Below are 24,398 nucleotides of genomic sequence, written 5' to 3'. Positions count from 1 at the left end.
TGCACGCATCAAGATGGGCTGCAATGCTAAAAGGTAGAGTCACGTACCAAAGCCTAACACATTTCTGTCCTTTGTTGTCCAAGCTCTTTAATAGACACCAACAACTCTGATTCGGGGAAGTTTACAGATTGATCTGCCCCCTCTGAATGGAAACTCTGTAGCTGCTAAAGCACCCTCATAATATCCCAGTGTGCTGCACAGTGCCTCGCTCAGGCTCTGCAGTCACACTTCATAAAAAATCTTCAGAGGCTGTCTCCTGGCAGTGTCACTGTACTTCCCGTAATACAAACACTTTTAAAATGCCTCTAAGGCTTTTCCTTCCCTCCAGCTCTCACCCCCCAAAAGAAAGTCTTTTGATTTCAAGGAGAATAGTACTTCTTAAGTACAGACCCGTCACTTGTTAATTCAAGTCCACTGACTGGCTTTAAAGTCACTTCTTCCACTTCTGCTTTAAATCTTTAGTCTTCTTAAATTTCTTCAGCTGCTTGGGTCCTCTTGCTGTTTCTAATTTTCTCCTCTTCTCACTGAGAAACAGGAACAAAATATCTGTTAAAAAAAATACACTAGATTCCCATCCATCTGGGAAACTTTTGTTGTAAAAGGGGGTGAGAATCTATATAGAAATGTGGTTGGGAGGAAATACTTCCCATTTCTTGGGTCATTTAAACTGGTGCTAGAGGAAGCACGAGCATGACCTAAATTTTCTAGTGTCTTCAGATTCGCTAACTCAGTTTGAATCCCACAAGATCATGATTTTTGGCTCTTGTCATTACTTTTCAAGACTTTGTGTGTCCTAAAGGCCATTCATATAGAACATCTTGAATTTAGAGCACCTAGAAAAATAATACAACTGACAGTTTTAAATATGCAGTTTTGTTCCTGCACTAGATTCTGACTACAGCAAACATGACAGAGGTCTGATCTTTATAAGCACTGACAAGACTCTCTCATTCCTGTAAGGCTTCTGGAAACTCACAGCTTCTAGCATTCATGAAAAAACTCCATGAATATACAAAGGGTGGAAGAGAAGTCACGTAATTACTTCAGCTGTCAGGCACCCCAGGAAGGGGAAATAAGCAAGCAGGCAAGTCTCAACTATAAATCCCCAAGGAAAAGATGATGAAAGACTCCATGCTGGGCAAGGTAGCAGAAAGAAGATGGATGAAAAGCAAGGAATTGCAGAAAGGCAGCCTCAGTATTTTGCAGGCTTATGCTCACATTTGAAAGAATTCTTCTTCCCTAAATTTGCATTTTCTCTAGTGGGACTATCACAGGCTCCCAGGCAGTGTTAGCTCCCAAAGTGAATGGGACAGTTACAGGGAACAAGTTCTTTCTTTAAAAGTGACCCAAGGCAGAAACAGCACCAACTTCTGTGCACGATCGTGATCAAGGCTTAACCACGTCAAGTTACAACATGCAACTAAGTTGCATGAAGTCAGGACTAGCACTAGAGCAACACAGAATTCACAGCAGCAGCCTCGCCATAGAGGAACTACTGAGTACCCAGCAGAGCTCTCAGGTGCTTACACCTGAATTTCTCCAGGAAAGCTCAGAATCAAGAACACTAAGTTCATTTAATCTGCATTTAACTCTTCAGCTTCAATCTTTTGAAAGCGTTATAATAAAGCCAGCAGAAAGGACCAGAGAGACCTCTGTGAGTATTTCAACTTCCTTAACCTTTTCAAACTGACGACAGAAGCGTTCTGTCCTGCTTTGCTCAGCACCTCATCCCATTCTTCATCATCGCCCCGGATAATATATCTAAGTGAAAAAGGTAAAGGAAAATTCAAGTTAAATTGCCAGCAAAGAATAAAAAAAATAAGGTGATGATATCGTCAGGCACACACTACTCTCCAAACAAAGCCCCTGTGTCAGCACCCAACTAAATTAGTATTTGGGAATACATACAAAACGAGCCTAGCAAAGGGCTACAAGCAGATTCAGCCCCAACTAGGTCAACAGCAACCAACAACTGTCCCCATCCAAAGCTGGTCAGTGGCAAATGAAGTTCTCTCAGGAGCCCCTATTGTATACATCACAAAACTGTTCAATGAAAGCCTCTCATCAGAAAAAGCAGAGTGCTGAGTAGAGTACATCTGTTATGAACGCAAAAAATAAGGCCACAAAGGTTATACTTTCCATAGCAGTGGTGTATACTTCTACTTTGCCCACTAGATTTCTGAAAAGATAGACCTTCAATCACTACAGCTTTAAGCCTGACAACCACAATCAGATCTGTATTCACTATATCGATTTCTTTATAAAAGCTTGAGGGCGTTTTTCCTTTTTCCCCCCTCCAAAATATTGGAGAAGGATGGTTGTGGTGGTAAAGGAAGAGGATGCAAAAAGCAATGGCTTGTAATGGAAAATTGGCTAAATTTGCAGCTGCTCTTAGACCAGCAGTGAGCTTGAATGGTAGTTTTTCTGCATCAATCCAGGAAAAACTGAAGACCTGCAGCTTTCTTTTGAAAAGAGAACAAGACAACAATTGCTATTCAAATAAGCTCACGTTCTCTGTCCCTTGTCTGGGTGTTCAAGTACCCTGGAAATTACACATGAGTTTAACTAGGCAAAGCAGTCATGTAGCAAAATGGAGTGGTTGCTCTCCATCTCAAGTTCTTAGAGATTTAGAATAGACTAGCCTTTGTTCATACAAGGCTGAACAATGGTTTGAAAAGGCTTTGTCCAGTAAACAGCTCCGTCTCTTCTATTAGTTCTCTAAAACCTGTATTGAAAAGTGTTCAAAATAGTTTTTTGTCTCTCTCTCTCTCTCTCCCCTCATGGAGAACAAAAACTTATTTTTCAGTGAAAAAAAAGGGAACATGGTCCAAAATGACAAACAGGTATGTAACACTATCAATGCTAAAAAATGGAATTAAAACTTTTTTTAAATTCTGGTTATATTGTTTTCCTAATGTGACTGACTTGCAAGTCACTTCAAATCACACCCATTTTTGTCCTTCCTTCAAACAAGACAACCAAAGATTCAAAGAAGCTTTTCTTCCTTTTTTTCATATTTAATCTAGAGCCAAACCAGACAACTTTTCTGGGATGTCAGTATAGTAAACAGGATTTATAAGACAAAAAGTGGGAGGAGGAGAGAGAGAAGGGAGAGAAACAGTGGCATGTGTAACAACTCTGTTGGACCAGAAAGAGACATCTGCTGACACTTCAAGTAAATTGCTGGTTCAGCAACTCAGTATCCTACAAACTGTCCAGCAAGGAATCCGTGCACACTGTAGTTAGTGAAAAGAAGCTCTGGTGGGTTGGGTTTTTTTACCATTGGTTTGACACTTTTTTTTTTTTTTGGTAAAAGAGAATATTTTAACTAGCCAGGTACTATTTCCACTGGAGTTGCACACACAGCTAAGCTGAATAGCAGACAACAGGACCTGGGTATCCTGCTTTGAGCAAACTAATGACTATTTCTAGAAGCATGGAAAACTGTAAAATTAGAAACAGTCCACAGCCAGGCAGCTTGCTTTATTACTCCGTATGACAGAACTATATAACTTACATACGTATAATATATGTACTGTACACAGCCAGGATCAAGACTGACATACAGATACACAGTAAGAGCTACTGCCGTGAATAATTTACCATTTAAGTGACAAAAGAGAACAGAGGTAAAGGAAGAATGTGCTCAAGCTCATGCCAGAGGCACTGGGACAGAGCTGAGGGCTGATCCAGCATTCCTGTTTGCAGTACAGCTGCTGTCTGCAGTACTGTAATGATGAGCCAGCCCCAACTCTACCAACAATTCAGTTCTACAGTTCCACAGGCAGATCTCAGTGCTCACCAGCTGCAATCTGCTCACTCACAAGCTTTTGCTTTCTGTTCAAAATACCAGCAGAAAAAGGGAAGTAAGTTCACGCTTGGGAGTATGACAATGAATTAATGCACTGAGGTAAACAGGTGAATGGCCCTGAATAAAAGTTTACCAAACTTAGTTCATACTGGAGAGAACTTTCTGAGTGTGAAACAAAGCAGCTGGTAACAGAGCTAAAAAGACTAAGTTATTGGCTGTCAGGCCCATAATACCAAAGTTTCCATTAGTGTAGCTGCATATGCTTATCTTACCCAGCCCACTGCTGACAATACCCACTGCCATTTCTCATTTACTGATGGTTTGAGACAGTGATAGTGCAACTACAGCCTTGTGTACAAGTCTCAGCAAGATGTGCTAGCGACCCAGCATTCAAACAGGTCTCAGGGGAAAACTGGATTTCAGATAAATTCTTACTGTGTAAGGTCCATTTGCTTCAGCTTCCCCACTTCTTGCTTGTGTTTTTCTTCGAATTCCTTTGCCGCTTCTTCCTATAACAGGAGAGCATGACAGATGCATTAAGTTCTAAGTACAACAGTGACCATGTAATGGGAGGAAAAAGCCTTTCCCACTGAAAGGGAAGTACATCTCCTAACACAAATACCAGATCATCCTGAAAAGCGTATCCCTTTTATATAATTGCATTTTTATGTTATCTGTATACACATACTTGTAATACATAACATCTTAGTAGGTTCTGCAAAAAATCTGCATTGCAGATTAAGAAAGCATGACTTCAAGCATGTAACACAAAGCTGTCGGGTTTTAACTACCATAAAGTGATGTAGTATTCTTTCCATCCAAGAAAATTCAGATTACAAGGCTTTTACACTCAAGGGAACTCTATGAAATGGATACATATGTATGAAGAAAGTTCATAATTACCAAATCATCATTTAAAGATTTCAGTGTTGGCTCCATTACAATATCCTTTGTTGCCACCATCTGCTCCTCCACAGCTTTTTCCTGGACTGTGTTGAACAACTGTAAATGAAGTAAGCCAACACATAAGCCAAGACTTGCTGATGTTTCCTCAAGGTTATTGATTTAAAATAAATAAGAAATGCTGTCTGTTCCCATGAAACTACTCTAACCTTGCAAATATTATCAGGCAGTTGTTTATTTCTGATGCATTCCATCATACTGAATAAAATCTCAAGGCTGCTTCCTGAAGGCAGGATTATATACAGCTTTCATAAAAGGCAGAAAACTAAAATCAGTCAGCCCTCAATGCAACTTGCATAAATGTGGAGAGCTCGTAGTTTACAACAAAATTTATTAATACAGCATCATTTAACATTTGCAGCTAAAAGCAGCATTTCTTTTTGTATGTTACTTTCTTCAAGGTAAGCAAATCACCTCTCTAATGAACAACCTATGCCACACTGCAGAAGTTTTGCTATCATATCCCAAACCTTGAGAAGAAGCGGCCCCAGGCTCGGCAAGCAATTGCAAGCAGTTGGCAAGTATTCTGTCCACCCCACCATCATGTTACTCATCACATTACTCACTTTATCACAGACATAATACAGGAAGAAAACCAGATCCAGAACTGTCCAATTATTTCGCTGGACTTCATATCTATCTTAAAAAAAAAACCCTTTTCCAAGGTCATTTAAAGAAAAGTTGAGATGCCACCAGTGCAGTGAACAATCACAAACAAATGGCTCAGGCTCAGCATTTTGGTCAGGACATTTCAATATTTAAAAACATAACGCAAGCACTATTATTTGGGAAAACACTATATAAATCAATGCCATAAATACTTGCTTTTCCACCCGGATTTTCCTATGTTTTGTAAGAAGTTTACAGTCAATTACCGGGGACATGGTAAAGATACACAGTTCTGATCCAGCTTTCTACTGGTGCCAGGCTCAGTACTGGAATTACACAGTAATTGCCATTGTCACCATGCTCTTACCTGGACTACTTTGCGGATGATTCTGTTGAAGAGGCCCATCAACTGACTGCTGGGCAGTTCCACCTCCTTTTCCAGTTGGTCCAGAGATTTATGCTGTAGGCCAATCCCTAGAAAAAGTGCCTGAGGAAATGACATGTATTTCAGTTACAGAGGCTTTTGGAGCAAATGCAAATACATAATACCCTCTACAATCCCTACCAAGGCTTCTCTGGTACGTGTTCAGATGCACAGGAACACCCCTAAATTATTCTGTAATTGGCAGGTGCTATTCCATACTTAGCACCGATAATACCTTTCTCCTGAAGTACAGTTCAGGAGCCAGAAGATTCTGAGAGGTTTTTAAGCCAGAGTTCACACTGTATTATAAACACATGGAGTGCTTCACTGAACACACAACAGGGTATGGTCCCTACAAATTTTATTCAAAGCAAATGCTAAAGGTGGAAGAACATTACAAGAGGGAGAAATCATGAAAATGGCTACAAAAGCAGCAGTTAACTGAAGCAAAGGGTTTTTTTAAAGATGACATAAAAAAGTAAATTATTCCAAATATATATACAAAGAGAGGTGAAGCACGGCTTGTTCTCACAGTGATACATACCGACTGTGCAGCAGAGAGAGAGATGTCACCCATCTGGTTGAGAAAATACATCCTGGCAATGGTAGGTACCATATCCATGATGAGATGATAGTCCACCATGTTGCGAGAGTACATCTCTAATCTCTTCAGGTCATATGGGATGAAAACTGATTCTAATTCAGCACGGCTGATGGCTGATGGGCACAATAAAAAGACAACATCAAGACTGTTCTTCACAGCTATCCAGGATCTCAGTATTTAACATGTTCCTTTTCACACCAGTGAGTAAGGGCCAACTGCTACCCCACAGGTTCACTTTCTAGCACACTTCAGAATTCCACACACTAGGTACAACACTGCTATTCAGGCTGGCTTGGTTATTTAAAGTCTTTTCAGACAAACATACATCCATATGAAAAACATTACAACTGTCAAAACAGACCAGCATATCAACCTAAAGATGCCAGAGAGACTGAAAACAGTGAGGGTTGAGAAACACCGCTTGCCCAGCTTTTAACTACCTTACACTGGTTTTGCTGTTAAAGAGCTTTGTTCCCTCGTAGCAGAAACTAAAACTCTTTCACTAAGACAGATACTAAAAACCCACAACACACAGATCACCAAGTTCTCTCAGGAGGATTCCCCTGTTAGGCATATTGAGAAAACAGCAATTTGCTTTTAAGCCAGAAGGACTGTTACAAATGTCTTGTCTGGCCCTGTTTTTATACTGCCTGTGTGTTTCCCCAGCAAGTGCTGGATTGAACCCAATAACATGCAGTTGAACTAAAGCCTCTCTCTTAGAAAGACATCACGTTCCAACCTCCAAATTTCTGATGACAATGTTTGTCTGAAATACTAAGCAAACTGCTCTGCCTACCGACCCTTGCTACTCAAGGCTTCTCTTTTAACTCCACACTGGATTTGGCAGGTGTCAGCATCCATCCATGTTTTGTCATGCATTTAGCTGTTACAGTCAGGAGCCCTCTAATTTTGGGTTACTTAAATCTTTGATGAAAAAAGCAGGGGGGAAAAAAAAAAATCACCAAAAACCCCACTCTGTTTTGAGTGGCAGAAAATGTCCTCTTAGCTTTTACTTAGAAATACAAGCATTTTTCTAGATGATAGGAACACAACACAGTAACTGACCATGAGCAATTCATGGCATTGCACAAGAGACATCATACAAAGCATGTATTTGAGAACTCTGATAAATATATACAGAGACTTTAAACTGCAATCTAACTGAACACCGAGAGCGAGGGTACTCACGTGGCTGTGGCTGCTGTTTGATATTTTTGTTCTGTAGGATATTCAATGCCAACGAGGGAGAGAACGTGCTGAACTGGTAGGAAAGCAGAGAAAGGAACCGCCTCCTAAAATCTGTAGGGCAAGATGATCAAATAAACAACTCCTGTGGACCTCTAGCATAAATATCCCGGAAGATTCTTCAAGCATTATCAAAATCAGAGTTACCTTTCCAGAAGGCTGTAAGCCAAGGCTCCTGTTCAGTGTCCTCTTCATTCAGCATCTTCAGCATGATGCACGAATGCTCACCAGTCAGGTCATTCTAACAAATAAGATATATTTCCCATCATCTCCAGGAACCTTCTGCACTCTATGCTCAGCTGAAGGCATCAAAGGTCTTCTAAATCAACAACAATGGTGCATGCATCAACTGCTACTGATCAGCACTACCTAATGTAAAACCTATGAACTTCCTGAATTTGTTAAAATCCAGTGCCGAGGGATTTTGGCTTCCTGAGGTAACCAGTAGTCACCAGTACTGCAAATTCCAGGTGCAGCTCAAGAGCCAGAAAAACAAAAGAAAAATGCAGTGACAAGGGACAAATTATTCCTCCAAAAGTACTCTAAACTGCTAGTGCTACTTTTTGTAAACACCTAGGAAGGCAGGAGCAGTCAGTTCAAGTACCACCTGCATATTTTAGCAATAACTACAATAATAACCCTCAACAGCTGCACCTTTGCTCTAATTTTTTAAGTGCAAAAATTTTACTTCCTTAGTTAACTAGAGGTCCAAAGAACAACAACAAACATAAAACCACCCCCAAATGTAGCCTCAGAAAACTTTCCTGCCCAAATCACATCTCACAGAAGCTAATGGAAAGATGCCCAGTGATTTCAATAGGGCTGGATTTCATTCAGACACAGTATGTTACTTACTGGTGTCTGCCTTAGATAAACTGGCACAAATCCAGCACGTTTCCAAAACCTGGGAAAAGGGAAAAAGAAAAATGCACTGAGAATTAGAGCTGTTGATTTGACAATACTACCTGTAGTTAAATACAATCTATCTAGTGTACAAGAACAACTGCTGAAAAGTAAGCAAAAGTCTGTAGACACCCCACCAACTAATGAAAATGAACACTGACAGAAAGGAGTAACAGCAATCAAACGGACTGAGGTTCTAACTTAGAGAAGTGAAAAATTATGACCGTGATATCAAAAAATGAACAAACTTTCAAAGACTGACAGACATGATACAAGAGTTATTGTATTTGACATGCTTCCAGGGCCTGTTTTAGAAACAGGCAGAGAGGTTCTGACCAGTAATATCACAGACTCCTAAGGGATACCCTGGGCTGAGGATTTACAGTTTATTTCAGACTCTGTTCTTCAGTGAATGATGATTTTCCCTGGCACCTCACAGGTTTCAAATAGTCACTTGTAGGCCAAACAGAATCCCAGACTGATCAGCAAAACCCTGCTGACATCCTTTTCCATCCTCCTGTCCCTTCCTGCATCTTAGTTGTGAACTGATCCTACAGTACATTTTGTCCAGTAAAAGCAGGACTAGTATAAAAAGACCTGCTGAGACCAAACATATGGCAATCCCAGACAAAAGGAAGGAGACAGCCACCAGAGCAACTGCCACTGGCAACTCACATCCACAGGCCACGGGATAATCTGCTGTGCAGGATGTTGCAAATTTCAGCAGGAAGCCCTACATGTGTAACCCAGCCTCTCCCTATCCCACTATTCATCCTTTTTTTATCTATCCCACCACAGCTAACAGTCAAATAACTAAAAAAAGTAGTTAAACACTTTATTCTTCCCCTCTGTCCTGAAATCATTCAAATAAAGACATCTGAACCATTTGCTTTGTAATTTGCAAAGATTAAGATTATTTCACAATAACCATTCAGTTCTGATGTTCTCCTGCACAGCTAAACAAGTGACCATCGCATTTTGGCATGAATTTTGCCGCATGCTTGCCATGGAACTAAACAGGCTACAGTCTCTGTAGCTGAAATGCCAAAACACAGACAGCTGTCTCACATTGTCCTGACTGGGTCAGTCACAAATTGTCCTCTACTGCTTTTACTTCTTCCACTGAACTCAGTCTCATCTCATGTCCTCGTACAGCCCCCTAGGTCCTCTCTAATTGGGGCAGGCCAGCAAGGAACCAAGGTTTTAGGTGATAAATGACTGCTTTGCTTTTGGGCAACAGGAAGAATTCTGTATTATTTTGAAAATGTCTCACAAACTAGGGATTGACAACTTCCCACTCTATGGCTGAGAAAGTCACAGAAACCTAGATATTTTATAGAATTTGCTAATATTAAAGAAGTTTGCATTTATTATAAAATAGTATGGTTTTATATAAAGCTATGTTGTACGGTGGAGCTAAAACTTAAGAAAAATTAGTCAGTTATTTACTGCTTCAGTACCTCAGTTTCTCCATAGTAAGAAAAGCAAGAAGCAGCTGCAGTTGCTGGTGAAAAGCATTTACATTAGTCAGGAAACTAACAACTAGCTCTGAAGTTAGCAGCAGTTCAAGCTTCTACAGGTCACAGGAAGCAGTATTCAACTTCTCCCTACTTATTACAGACTGTTCTTACTTCTCTAGCCTGGAAAAACTGAGCAATTACAACTGGTTAACTGTTCAGAAGGGTCACAGAGACAACAAAGTAGGGAATGGGTTTGCCCTTAGGAGGCTGAGGAAAAAATACCCTGAAGAATGCACTTAGAAGCCCTAATGTCCATCAGGAAAAGGCCCAACAGGAGAAGGGAGCTTGGAGCTCTCCCAGTTTTAGACACCAAGTGAAACATGCAGAGATAAAGAGAATACCCAAGGGCTCAAATATCTGCCTCTTTATCTAGACACTATATTATTTATATATATATTAGATATCATTATAATATATATAATTTATATATAATTTATATATTTGTATTTTTGCACTGGGTGTAACTAGCAAATAGAATAATGTCTTACTTGAGTAATCGTGGTGTGAGGCCATAAGATACCCCTAGGTAGTCGAGGTTTTCAGCTTGTCTCTCACTCAGTTTGAAAAGTAAAGGAGGCAAGTCTTTACGAGGTGTCACAACCTCTTCTAATAAACTAACAGTCTGAAAAAAAAGTGGAAATGCATTAGTAGCAATCCTCACAAAAATTTGCAAATCTCTTATTCTGTATAAAAAAATAAATGTATTTCCTCCTTACAGAGAGGAATCATTAGACTTACAGTGAAAAACAAACAACTTAGCACAACAGAAAGCACAAAAAACGTACTGAGCTCCATACCTCACTGCTTACAGTTGCAATTTCTTTTGGCTTTTGAATTGTTTCTTCTTCCAGACATGGGAATTTGCCTTCATAGTACATCTGCAGTAAAGTCAGAGCTCTGCTGCCATAGCCCATCTGTGAAGTAGGAACAATACACTATCAGCAAAAAGATGTATCTAGTTTTTAAGACAGGGCAACAACATTCTCCCCTTACAAGCCCATTAACAATCATCAGTGCAGAGATCACTCAGTCACAGCAAAAATGCATTTTCTTTGCTACACAGCAGCTCTGTGGAGGACACTACAGAACCTGGATGCCTGCAATCACAATGAGACCAGTTGGTAGTTCAGGACTGTGTAATAATTCTCAGTGCTTAACTCTGGCACTCAGAAAGTGCCAAACACCAGCATGAACATTTGGTAATCTCACAATAAATGTTGCTGGATCTTGATTGTGTACTGCTGCTTGGGATGCTGGCATGCTCCAACAGTGACTAGTAATGACAGGAGCTGGTTTGCTAACCACACAGAGGAAAGCAATGCCACCCCCACTGCTGTGGCATCTCACTGTTTGTGTGTGTCTGACCTCATGCCATTACTACCACTGGCTCAGTCCCCAAGGTTAAAACACTGAAAATTGGAGCAACTGAAACATTCACCCTGTTCTTGAATTCTGCCTGTACAGCCATTCTCATGGTACCACCGCTGACTATTCATAATAACCAGATTCAAAAATACTTTACCCCCTGATAATCTGGATGAACCGCAATACGAACAACACGCCCACCAGAGAGGCCCCCGAAGTCCGGATCTTGGAACTGTGTAAGAGATAGAAGTTAATTTAAAGAACACAGATAGGTACCCGGGAAATTAGAAATAACAGCTGAAATATATCCTGGGTGTGAGTACACAGCCAAATTATTCACCTGCTCTGAAACAGTCCAGGGAATAAGATCACCAGAAGCTTTCTTTCCCCTAGAAAGGCTGTTCATGATAGACTGGCGAGAGATCTCTCCCTCCATGCACACCTGCCAGAAAAGGTAAAAGACCATTAATGGAGAAAAAGTGTTTTCTCCTACAGTCACTCCACTACAGCAGAATCAAAATTTATACTCATGAGTCCATTACACAGTATTGACATTTCATGCTCTGCAACATGACAAGCAAACAAACAGGCCAACAATATGCCAAGAGCCAGGCCCAGAGGGAATGGCCTCAAGCTGCCCAGGGCAGGGTCAGGCTGGCTCTGAGGAAGGATTTCTTTGCAGAAGGGGCTGTTGGGCGTTGGAATGGGCTGCCCAGGGCAGGGGGGGGAGTCCCCATCCCTGGAGGGGTTGAAGAGTCGGGTTGACCCAGCGCTGAGAGATCTGGGAGAGTTGGGAACGGTCAGGGTGACGTTCATGGCTGGACCGGAGGATCTGCAAGGGCTTTTCCAACCCTGATGATTCTGTGGTTCTGTCAACAAACAGGCTCTGCCCCTAAAAGCCCTGTCTCAAAAAGCACACCAGTGCCAGCCAGGTACCTCTGATGCAGGGGGAGTTACACTGTGGTGCAACAGAAGCCTGACGAAATTAAAGCACAGAAGATGCTCTATGCATTTTCTGTAGTCCGTCAACAGGAAACATAAAAGCTTGTCCCACTAATATTTCTCTTTAGATGTCATATATGGGGCTTTTTCTTTTAAGAAACAGTAGATTTAACTACCTACATCAAATGCAGATAATTAAGAAACTGTCTGTGTTCTTACGGAATGAAGGAAGCATATAGTCAGATACCCAACGGTCAAGGGCTGAACTACTTCTACACCTCTAAGCATGTACATCTGAGGAGTTTGTATTTTTGCAGTTCTACTGAAAATAAAAGGAATGGTAGAAACAGGTGATAAGCAGAGTGAATCAGTGAACCAACTCTCCTTGCAAGAAGTTGAAAGGGGAAGATGAAGTAATCTCTTGAAGCAGTAGTTCAGCTCCTCAGAAGGCTTCTCAGCACAAACACTTTGTGGAGACTGGGAGGTCTATGTGAAAGGATCAGCATCACAGCGTACTTACACAGCAATTCATGTTTACAAAAGAAAGTGGAGGTAAAAAAATGGCCTTAATACACTTGCAACACACACAAAAGCACAGCCCTAAACTATCATCTACTTCTAGATAGTACATTGCTCCCATAGCACACTGCTTCACTGTTGAACAGCTCACCTCATCGATACACACTGCTCTCTTACCTGAACAACAGCAAGTACCTCCGGTAACGAATTCTGGGTGGGTGGAACAGGTGGCAAAAGGCAAAAAAGATGATGGGCAGGTGCATCAGATAGCATCTGGAGGTCATTGGGAGAGTTCTGGAGGGTAAAGACATAGCAGGAAGTTGAAGAATTATTCCCTGAGAAGAGTTTGAAAGTCCAGTGTAATGTTAGCAACTGACTAAACAATCCTGTTTTCTGAATTTAGGGCTATTAAAAATCTTAGAACTAGTACAATACTGCTGAAGTAGTTCACAGGCCAGTTCATGGATATTAAACTACCTGACAGCATCTGTTTTTCTCAAGTGAAACCACTTGCTCTAATATGTATGGAGCTGAACTTTCCATTTTTATACAGCTACTTATCTCTTAACCTACCAAACCTTAAGTGTCAGATTTTTAGTACTCAGTACTTACAGACTTCACCACTCATATCTACTAGTCAGTCATGGTCTTGAAACCTTGAGATCAATTATAACTCTTTTCAGTAGTAAAATGGTACTACCCTTTTCGTTAACTTGAGGCTCCTAGAATATGGTAAAGAGAACTGCAAGAGAAGTTCATCACTGATACTCTTCTGACAAGCTTGTTGGCTCATCTAGAATACAGCCTCCAGAATTTCTCATGACAAAAATGTTCCAGATATCTATAAATCCAGTCTATTCAGCCAAGATCAAGGCAGAGGTCTTACCTGTATACAAGAAGCGACTGAAGCTGTTCAGAAACCTCAATTAAGCCAATTCAATTACACTCATAACAAGCACTGCTCGCTCCACAAAATTCCTGGCTGAAATTTTGATAGAAGTAGCACAAGCTTTACCTTGTAGTGTGAAGCCACATAAAGGGCCATCAGTCTCTGCAGAAAAACTTCTGATGCTCTGTGGTAACAAAAAAGTGTATCTCTATTTACGTAGTATCTAAACATAGGGGTTAAGGAGACAACTTCCCTGGAAACCAGGAAAAATCACCTTGTTGGTTTAGGAGCAATATTTTCCTTACAGCTTTGGGCTACATGCTGGCTTGTGCTCTTAGACCGTACAGCTCTGTATACAAGAATGACTTTGGGCAGTGTTCATAGCTTTCACACCCTTCATATGTAAAGTCAAACCTTCTACAACTCCAACAAGGACTTCCCTTCATTCAACCCTTCCTTAGGATTGTCTCTGCAGTAAAACTGGAATTTGGTAATGTCCTGGTAACACACACACCTGGTTTTATAAGGCAGGGGGGTAAAAACTGAACTCCACAAGTACGGTCTCTTGATAAGACTTTTGCCAAAAGATCATGTGCTGAGGGTTACCATGTTAGCTGGAGAACCTACTATTACTCAGTTTGAAAAAATCTCCTTCACCTGAAAGCAATACGTCTTGATCAGAGCACAACATCTGAGTAAGGATACAGGTCACAAGTCTCAGGCAGTGGGCAGCCAGAGATAATTCTGGTGATGCTGAGACAGTCCAAACACAGCAGATCATTCAGCCACTTCTCAACTGGGTCACCAGGGGCGTATCTGATGGACTCATGGAGGGAGACTTCATGCAGAGTACGAGCTGCAAACGGATTTCAGAGAACATCCAATGTTGGAAATTACAGCGAGCAAAGAATCCAACAGGATCAGTGTCCTCTGAGGGGCTCCCAGGAGATTAGAAAATCATTACTCATATAGCTTTTATCACTTAAAAAGCATTTATATCTGAAAATCTGGAAGGTACATGGCCACAGGGGATACCACAGGGATGCGGGATCACAGTCACACACCGCAGTCCTGCGTACAATGGAATACCTGAGGTGAGTTTAGCTGTAGCTGTAGATTTGTTCTCTGCTGTCATGGTGACCTGGGTTTGGGCACTCTGTTGACGGAGCTGCTGAATGAGCTTCAGAGACAGTGATCGGCCAGTACCCTCATACCTGAAAAGCAGAATACGAAAGTCTGAAGCAAATAACCAAAGAGCAATCCTGAGGCATGGGGAAGCTCCAGCACAGAGCCAGGCTGCCATCCAGAGCTACGGGCCATTCTGAGGCCTGCGAGGGCCCCATCCATCCACAAGAACCGCTGCCTTTTCATGTTCTTGTGCATGTAGGACAGGCTGGCCTGCCCTGTTGCTTTCTTAGTCTCACCATACTGGAAGGAAGATTTCATTCTTCCCTCTCTCCTAACAGACTGCAGAATCCTCTTTATGTATTTGCTCCTTGTAGCAGAACACAAGAGGTGCAAGTCAAATACTTAAATGAATCCACCACAAAACCAAAGGAAAGTTCAAGTACTATGTTATTTTAAGGAGCAGTTCCACAACAAATCAAGAATTATCAAGCCCTAATGTAATAGCATGTAAAAAAGGTACTGTAGATAAGAAATAATCCACTGGCAGGATTACCCAGGTAGACAGTTGCTGCTCAAGCCTTACCCGTTGATCGTAGAAGCCATGAAAACAAGGTAAGGGCCTAGGAGGTTTTTCACCAGGGGTAGAGGAATGGCAGCAGCTTCGTCAATCACAACAAGTTCAGCTTGACCCAATTTTACAGAATCAGCGGGGTGTATGTACTGCAAGGAACGAGAGGGCACTGTCACTGTCAACAACAGCTTGTCTGGGAACTAGGGAAATGTCAGTTGGCAAAGCTGGAGCCCTGGAAAGCTGTCTGCCCTCCCTATTCTCCATGACCATCAAGCCAGAGACTGAGGCATGAAAACAGTCAGGACAGGGTTTGTGTTACTCTAACAAGAACTGTATCACACATCTTGTTTTGCACTTTTCCACACAAATTTATTGTAAGGATCATGAAAATAAAGGAAAGAATCACTAGCAACATATGCTCTTCCTTCACTGTTTCTTTCACTCTCCTTTGCTTTTGTTTCAAGAAGAGACCCACAAGCAATTACCAAGGGAGCTGTGCAATCTGTGAGTTATTCACAGAAAGAAATAAAATACTTTGTGAAAATCACTCTCCAGAAAAAAATGTCTGCCTTAAAGTAACATCAATCAGGACAGTTACACATCACATAAAATGAACATGCTTAAAATCAAAACAACTACAGCATCAGTAAAGCCAACAGTTAGGAACATGAAATAGAAAGGCAAGAGTGCAAGACTCAAATTACCTGAATGGTCTGTCTGTGCTCCTTGAACACATTCACTCTGACAACAGCCTTGTTAAACTCCGGATTTAAGGACTGAACAATCTCATAGTCCAGATGTTCCTGAAAGAAAGCACTGTTAAACAGTACGAACAAGCCAAGATCTAAGGAAAATAGTTTACCGTTATCATCAAATAAGCTAAGAATAAACTGTTATTTCAGATTCTAGTTAAAAACTCTTGTAACAAAAGCTTCAGAGGCCTGAGAACTGAGAAATTATTTATTATGATAAAAACTATTTCACAAAATCCCAATTTACCCAACTTAAAAATAGAGGAGGAAACATAACTGTACTATGATTAATTTTTGCAGAACATTCCTAAAAAGGCTGGTACCTAATATGTAAATAAAAATCACAGATGAGATGCATAACCCCTCCTTAACAGATACGCTATGAAAGTATCGTGAAGTAGTCTGTGCTCCTTACCTGATACTGCAATGCATCAAAGCCTTTAAATATGAACTCAAAGAGAGTGTGAAGGTTATCAGGGCTTGGAGATGTGACAAAGATATTGGAGTAACTGCACAGAAAAATGAAACAGAAGTTTAACTCTTTTTCTAACAAGTACGTATACACACCAAGTAGAATGTTTTCATTATATGAGGGGTTGATTCTACCCAATAACCAAAACACAGCAGATTCCTTTAGACACGTATCTCAATGTATGTTTATTTTGATTTTTAAAGACTAATATTTTCTTATTAATATAAAATAGAAAAACTTGACTATCAGTGTATGCTGCAATCAAAAGATAAGAAGAATAAAAGGAGAGATATAGGACTGGAAATTACAAATATATTCAGATCCTGTAATCTTTTTTTTTTCTTTTAAACTCATGGATGCAAATAAAGGCTGGGAAATTGCAGAGGGATCACTCACCCAAAAGCTACTGCTCCAGCAATAGCCAGTCCCAAAGCAGCAGATTTACCACGTCCCCTGGCTGCTGTTAATGCCACAGTGCTCCGTAGAGTCTTCTCAGAAATGGCTTCAATAAATTTTAGAACTGCTTTTGCCTGATGTTGAGAAAAAAAAAAAACAAAAACAACAGAAGTCAGCTGTGTTTAATTTACTTTCAGCATTCCTTACACTTCCCACTAGCACATCTTCCTTCCTAGAACAGGAAGACAGAAGAGAACAACAAGATAGGAGAGTTGAACATTAAAACTCAAGACAAATAATGTGCAAGTGGTAATCCTGACTCACTGAGTTCTGGAAACTATACAGGTCAAAACACAGATCAACAATCAGTACAGTGATTCTCAATTACTACCTCCATGTCACTGACCACAGGGTATATCCAGCAAGACAAAAAGAGGCACAACGCTCTCAGAGGAGGAAGATGAACGATCTGGGCAGTGAGAAGATCTACTACAAAAGAACTTAAACAGTGCACAGCTCTGGGAGCCAACAGGCTGAACTGCAGCTTCTCAGTAGATACTCGAAAACAGGAAAGACAACTGCAAGAGGGCCTTCATTTGCACTAGTCAGTGATTCTCTAATTGGAGTAAAAAAAAACCATCCAACCAAGAATAGGGGCATACTAAAACATGATGAAGATTTTCAACTTCTATTCAGAACTAAACTGAACAGAAACTTCAAGTTAAGTTTCCTGCATATTTCAAACCCTGAGAGCTCATCATGTTTTTAAATGCAGACTTCTCCAGACCAGCTCCCTGTCTCCATTCTAGTCCTTACACTTATCCTCAACTTCATGAAGAAAATCACTGATACTGTTGTTGAGTTACCATGTCCAATCAATTTTTCAAGGAAATTCTCTAAGGCCACACCCATCACTGGTCACACTGACTGGATTACATGCACGATGAGACACAAACATCAGTACCTAAGGCAACTGTCAAGCACAGAGTATCTTAAATTTAAACACCACACCAACCTGATCCAGGGTTTTACAGCCATCCACCAAAACTCCTACAGGCTGTGTATCCTGTAAGCTCTCTTTCAGTTCTTTCAGCTCCAAGTCCTGTGGCCTGAGGCTATCTTCCTATAAGCACAGGATTTACCAGAACAGGATTAGTAAAGGGCACTTCAAGCTCAGTTATACCTTTGTGATGTCTTCTGATATCTTTCATCAGGCAGGAAAAGGAAATGTTACCACAAGTGAAATGTGCTCCCTAGAAACAGAAACATTTAAATGGACAGACAGATATTTAACACTTCAATTTCAATACATCTTCAGGAGAATGGTTACACAGGAGGTGAGTATCCTGGCTTCCCCAAGCTTGGAGGAAAAAAGGAAAGGATTTTTCAGTATGTAGTAACTGGAGAATGCCATTGCTAGGAAGAAGAGGCCACGAACAAATTTTCTGAAGAATTCAATTAATTTTTCAGACTTTAGGATGTAAAAAACTTTACGATCTTTGTTACAGCTGTCACATGAGCTGTACGTATTGCCATACAGGGGGAAAAAATACTGCAGCAGCAACAGTTTTCAAACCAATATCAAGATTTTCAAAGTCAAACAATAAACTTGCATACAAAATAGATCAATTTTAAGTAGGAATGAATTCTGATTTTCCTTATTGTCACTTCGAATTCCAAAGGCATTAGTCTATCCATCCAACAGATAAACATTTGCACTACTGTCAATATTGTTATAATGCTAAGGGGGAGTTACTCTGGATTTTAAGATCAGTGCTCTGTTAAAATGCTTTTACCATCTCTGGCAGAACCTATGTTGGTATTTCTTAGGCCACACAAACCAGTGAACCAGTGCAAAAGCATAAAGATTTCTATTTAAAACTGGTTCCATTTTACTTTAGTCTACAACTGAAAGTGATAAAAGGATACATTTCTAACAGTGCAAGCTATATGTCTGGCTTATATTCAGTGAACATCTCCCAAGATGTGGCATGTGTGACTCTGAAACTATCACAGCTTCTAGATATTAGGTGTCTCCTGAGCTTGTAATATACTTATTTCTGAAGTGTTTTCCCACCCTCCAAGTGTCAAAAGGTCTTTTTATTTATCTCATCCCAACTGTCCATCAGCTTAAAATCTCTCTATGCACTTCTGAAACAGCAACCACAGCAATTAAGCTCCATCTTGCTAGGCTAAACAGCAATATGGCAAAATCAGTAAGTACAGGGCAGGCACAAAAAAAAAGCTGTGACAGAAAAAAAAACAAGGAAGAAAGAAAAGACGGCTTCCCATACTTCACCCATACCAGGTATAGTTTTTGCAGAACATTCTACTTCCTCTCTGCAAGACCATTATTTGATATAAATCAGGGTGACAGAAAAGCTTCCTCTTTTTAAAATTTTTTAACACTCCATGGTCAATTCAGACCAATTTCTCCCAAGGAAAAAGGCCGACGTTCCTTACTGACCTGCGACTGTGGTGGAACAGGTGTGATGTTTGCAACATGACTGGAGATGGGCAAGATATTCAGCTGATCATCAATCACAATGCAATTCTTGCATGAGGCCAGAGACAGAATGAACCTGAGCAGTCAAGGAAAGGCAACTCAGTAAAAACACTAGTAATACAGTTGTATTCTGGTAGTTAATTTAAATCCTTTTCTAAAGCTAGACACAGTACTTACAGCTACAGCTGCTTACAGCTGAGCTACGACAAGTTCACACAACTGGCAGTATGCCTCTTACCATAAAATCAGGATCATCTACACAAAACAGGCACCCACTTACCAGAACGTCTCCAGAGAAGAAAGCTAACTAAAGATGATCTATCAAGAGAGCATTTAAGTGGAAGGTGGCTGCATAAAAGTGCAAGAGCGAATCCACAGCAATTGTGACAAGTGTTGACCCCCAAAGGCCATGGTCAGTGCTGGCTTATTCATTCTTGTCATTTCTGACATCACATAACCACCTGCATGCTAAAGGTTTCTGCAGTTTTCCTATGGCTAGAGCAAGGGCTCACTCACTAAGAGCTGCTTATTCTATACAACAAAAGCAGAGGAAACACCTATACAAGACAATTCTACAACCACAAAGAACACTCTCCACTAAGCAGTTTTATGTTTTGCAGTAGTGCAATAAGTATCTGAACTTCGGTGCACCTGGAGCACATGTTTCTACAGAGCATTTCACAAAAGGGACTCACAACAGTTTACAAATTTGGGCCTATCTGCATATATCCCTTGTAACATGTGCCAAAATACAGTACACAATTCCTCCAACAAGAAACTCTGTTTCCAGAACAACAGACAAAAACTTCACTGAAGCAGCCAAGAAATCCCATTCCTATGCAAACGTGTAGGATACTTTCCTAATATGAATACATGACATTGCTCCAGATGCTTTTTTTGGGCATAAAGCCCAGATCCTTTACACTCTTAATAATTTACCTCTCATTAAACCGTCCTACAACGTCCTGGTGTGCCTCTGTTCTGTATCGAGAGTGTACATCCTGAAACAAAAAGAAAAAGTCAGTCTAGAGAATGAACAGCACTGAGTGTCATTTACAAGACTGTTACTCATGGGATGATCCAACTTCTTTTCCACTCTTGTGGATTACAGTCTCCCTTGCCATCATCATCCCAGACAGGATTCTAATTTTCTGTTTGTTATGAAACTTCCACATTTTCCAAATACTTGTTAAAATGTACTTTTCCCACCAATAGTGGGAAAACCAATAGTTTTCACAATGGTCTTATTCTTGCCTGACTTAAGAGCTCAATTCTGCCAGGTACAGAACATTTCAAACGCCTCAGGGATGCTAAAAAACCCCCAGTCTATCATTTTAATTCATCTACTGGCATTATTACTAATGGAAACAGTTCCTGCTCTAGGTGTAAGTATACTCAGTGTCAATTTGAAACATAAGAGGAAAATTTTTTACAATTACAACAATCAGTTATTGGAATCGTCTCCCCAGGGAAGTGGTGGATTCCCCAACACTGGATATTTTTAAGATTCAGATGAAAAAGGTGCTGGGCCATCTTGTCTAGACTGTGTTTTTGCCAAGAAAGGTTGGACCAGATGATCCTTGAGGTCCCTTCCAACCTGGGATTCTATGAATAGTTCGTATGTAAAAACATACACAAGCTGTGAAGCTGATCTCACATAGCAACAGGTCACAAAACACTCAAAAGGCCTATTTTTAAGGGCAGATAGTAAAAATACTTTCCAAAACTATTGTGAAACAAAAGAACGAAGTCACATTTGTGAACGACAGGTGTTTCTTTCTTGTAATCCAGCAGCATTTCAAGACACAGAGGCTGGCAGAACTGCCTGAACATGACATGCAATCATAGATGTCAATGAAGGAATGGGGAAAAATGATGGAAGGAAGATCACAGCCCATAACAAAAGCAAAAAATAACCATATAGCATCACCACTATGTACCTGCTTAGAGATACTGTGTTGAACATACCATGGTCATAGTGTAGAGCTGCTTCAGTGAGTTCATAGTTCTCAAGAGAATCACCACAATTCCACCACCTTCTACTGTTTCAACAGTTCTAGCTAGCAGGTTTGGAGTCAAGGCCTCAAAATCCTAGGAAATAAATAAAATTTCGAAGTTGCCTAGAGTTGATCAGTATGACTAGCACCTACAAAAAGGAACAGAAAGGCTGAAAACATTATTTCTCAAAGCTTAATTCACACTTAACATTTGCAGTAACAAACATCACATTAAAATTCTACCAGCAAGGTTATCTCATCTTCACAAAACTTGTAAAAGACACATAATGTCATCATAATTGAAATAACAGAACCAACAAATACTATTCCTGCAGCACTTAAGACTGAAAGCAATTGATAGAAGTGCAACGTCCTTCTTAACTCAAAAGTTTAACTCCTTACCTGAAGTACACACATGCCGAAAGTGTTCCCAAGAATCTTATGAGTTTCATTATAATAGCAGTAGCGAATGTTTGTGGCTGCTATAAATAACTCAAAAGGATCATCATCCTTTATGTTTAAAGTCCCACTTTTAATCTTCTTCTGTAGTTGTCTCATCCTCTTCTTCCGGTGGCTAGAGAACAAAATTATACAGGAGTTTTCTTGGAAGAAGGTTTGAGAAAAGTGTATTCAGGCCTACGTTCAAGTCTAACTGGAAGCCAGAGTGCAGCCTCCAAGGAAATCTTGGATCACATTTGCTGCTTTCATGACATATTCCCCCATGACTTCAGCCCCAAGAGGTGGCTGTCACACAGAACCAGCTGGTTTTGCAAGAAACCGCTTGGTTGGAATCACGGTTTGAGGTAATGCTCCCTTCCTGACTGTGTGCAGACTGTAAGTATGCACACAAATCTATGAATTAAAATTTTAAATGCTTTTTCAAAATGAAGGCATACTAATGCTTAATCTGCATTCAGGCATAAATATTACTGAGGCTAAAAAGCTGAGGAATTAAGTTTTGGCCTTCTGAGGTTAAGAAAGTGAGGGAGAGATTGGTCCAGGACAGCAGAATTAGCATTAGAGCTACAGAAAGAAACCTGAAGTGCCTAGTGCTGGTGTCAACTGTATTACAGATGCCAAATTTTAGTTCTGGAAGACCAAACATCCCATAGCTCCTCCAAGAACAAATCTTGTTTCTCCTTACAACTGAATCATGCAACCTAAGCTCAGCAGACCAGTCACAGAGCTTTTGCTTCACACAAGACACAAGAGATATTTTACCTGCTAAATCCCAGCTCTTTTTTGTAACACCATAGGACAGAGGGTCTGGCCTTCACAGTTGCTTTAGACAACATGTGATGAAGTATAACCACCTGCCAAAACACAGAAACGTTCATGAACAACTATATTCACAAGTTAACATCAAAGAGTAAAATATTTTGCTGTACTTGATTTTGTGTTTTCTACCAAGCGACTCTCTGCAAAACAGAAGGATCCCTTGGCATGTTACACTCCCTTTTTACACAGATCTGTGTATCTGTGCCTTCTCCGGGGCTGCATGACATTGAAAACACTGAATTATACATTTCGTGTCCTTTACACTCTTCTCTGGCAGAACTGCTAACAACTGCACAAAGAGAAGGCGATTATTCCAGGCTAAAGACAGTTCCTGGTATTTGTCTCTATAGCACGTTTCGCAAAAACGTATTTCAGACAATTTCTACTATTTAACAAGATTTCATTTTGTATTTTAATCCTCTTGTGGATTAGTGCATGTTCAGTAGGCACGGTTGCTGCTTTGGAATCCAACTCATCAGTGAAAATAATGAACGCAGCCAGACACAGGATATGCCCCATCAGAACTCATCCATCTTCAGCAGTGAATCAGTGACAACTTTCTTGTACTAGCACCTGATAAACTCATTATTTTCAGGTTTGTTTTTTTTTTTATAACTAGCTTATTTTACTTCCTCAGGAACTGGAGCTGAGTTGACTTATCCTAAAACTTTATGCTTTTGCCATGCTGTTCTTTCCCTTTTCACTCAAAAACCACAAATCTAGAGTTTAGTGGTTAATTTATTTCATACAACGCTACAAAGCAGGTCCAGTCCAAGTTCTGGTGTGGTGACATCTGCAAGATGACTCAGTACATAAAACACGGCTCGAGAGCAAAACCGTAACACCTTATAGCAGAACTGAAATAGGAATAAAAGCTCGTGCTAGCCAGAAAATAAAATATCTTTTTTTCTCAGTTTAAAAAAATTTAAATATTTCTATTTGCCTGTAGTCGTTTTTGTTTAATGTTCAGGAGCTTCTCAAACAGGAGACGTTTAAGGACAAAGTCTCCTAAACCATCCCTAGCACCCCTTGGCGTTTCTGCACCGCGGGGAGTTACCTCACGCACGCTGAGGCGCGCCATTGCTCTGCCTCACTCTGTGCAACGGTTTTTAACAATTACTTTACAGAGGAAAAGGGGCCGGTACCGGGGGATTACAGGCCAACCCTTCTTCAAAGGCCCGGTCCAAACCCACCGCCGCCACCGTCCCCCGCCCGCCGGGAGAGGACTACCTGGTCCTTCCCGCGGTCGCCGACCACCACGAAGAGGGCCCGCTGCCGCTCCGCCACGCCGTTCTCGATCAGGACGCGAATGCGGTTGTCCACCTTGCGGCGCTGCATGGCCGCGGGCCTCAAGTGTTTACATAACCATGGACCAACTTGTTTTAAACGTTGAGTTAAAGAACTGCAAAGACATATATACAGGTATGTTTAAGGCCATCAGAAAATTTAAATCTGACAATTAACTAAAACATAACTCTGAAGACTTATTTTATACGTTAGATGC

The 24,398-nt window shown here is 40.7% G+C and overlaps 1 protein-coding gene across 1 annotated transcript; it reads right to left on the bottom strand.

Annotated features, from left to right (window-relative positions):
* Positions 1–69: 69 nt before the first annotated feature.
* On the bottom strand, positions 70–24,239 carry NAT10 (N-acetyltransferase 10). Its single transcript, XM_026850839.1, has 28 exons — positions 24,125–24,239; positions 22,838–22,929; positions 22,019–22,190; positions 21,588–21,710; positions 20,559–20,620; positions 19,581–19,695; positions 18,129–18,236; positions 17,114–17,247; positions 16,661–16,754; positions 16,198–16,296; positions 15,506–15,642; positions 14,884–15,008; positions 14,500–14,650; positions 13,921–14,017; positions 13,083–13,199; positions 11,785–11,886; positions 11,602–11,676; positions 10,877–10,993; positions 10,568–10,701; positions 8,512–8,560; positions 7,804–7,897; positions 7,600–7,710; positions 6,352–6,524; positions 5,751–5,870; positions 4,715–4,813; positions 4,247–4,320; positions 1,678–1,761; positions 70–524 (listed from the first exon to the last, which is right to left on the bottom strand). The coding sequence occupies exons 1-28, from the start codon at positions 24,230–24,232 to the stop codon at positions 431–433; spliced, it is 3,060 nt and encodes a 1,019-aa protein (XP_026706640.1). The 5' UTR covers positions 24,233–24,239; the 3' UTR covers positions 70–430.
* Between the last annotated feature and the right edge of the window lie 159 nt (positions 24,240–24,398).

This window comes from Athene cunicularia (genome assembly GCF_003259725.1).
Source record: "Athene cunicularia isolate RWA chromosome 5 unlocalized genomic scaffold, athCun1 chr5_part3, whole genome shotgun sequence".
Taxonomy (NCBI): Eukaryota; Metazoa; Chordata; class Aves; order Strigiformes; family Strigidae; genus Athene; species Athene cunicularia.
Note: the sequence above shows the minus strand (reverse complement) of the source record. Positions and strands in the feature narration are given on the sequence as shown.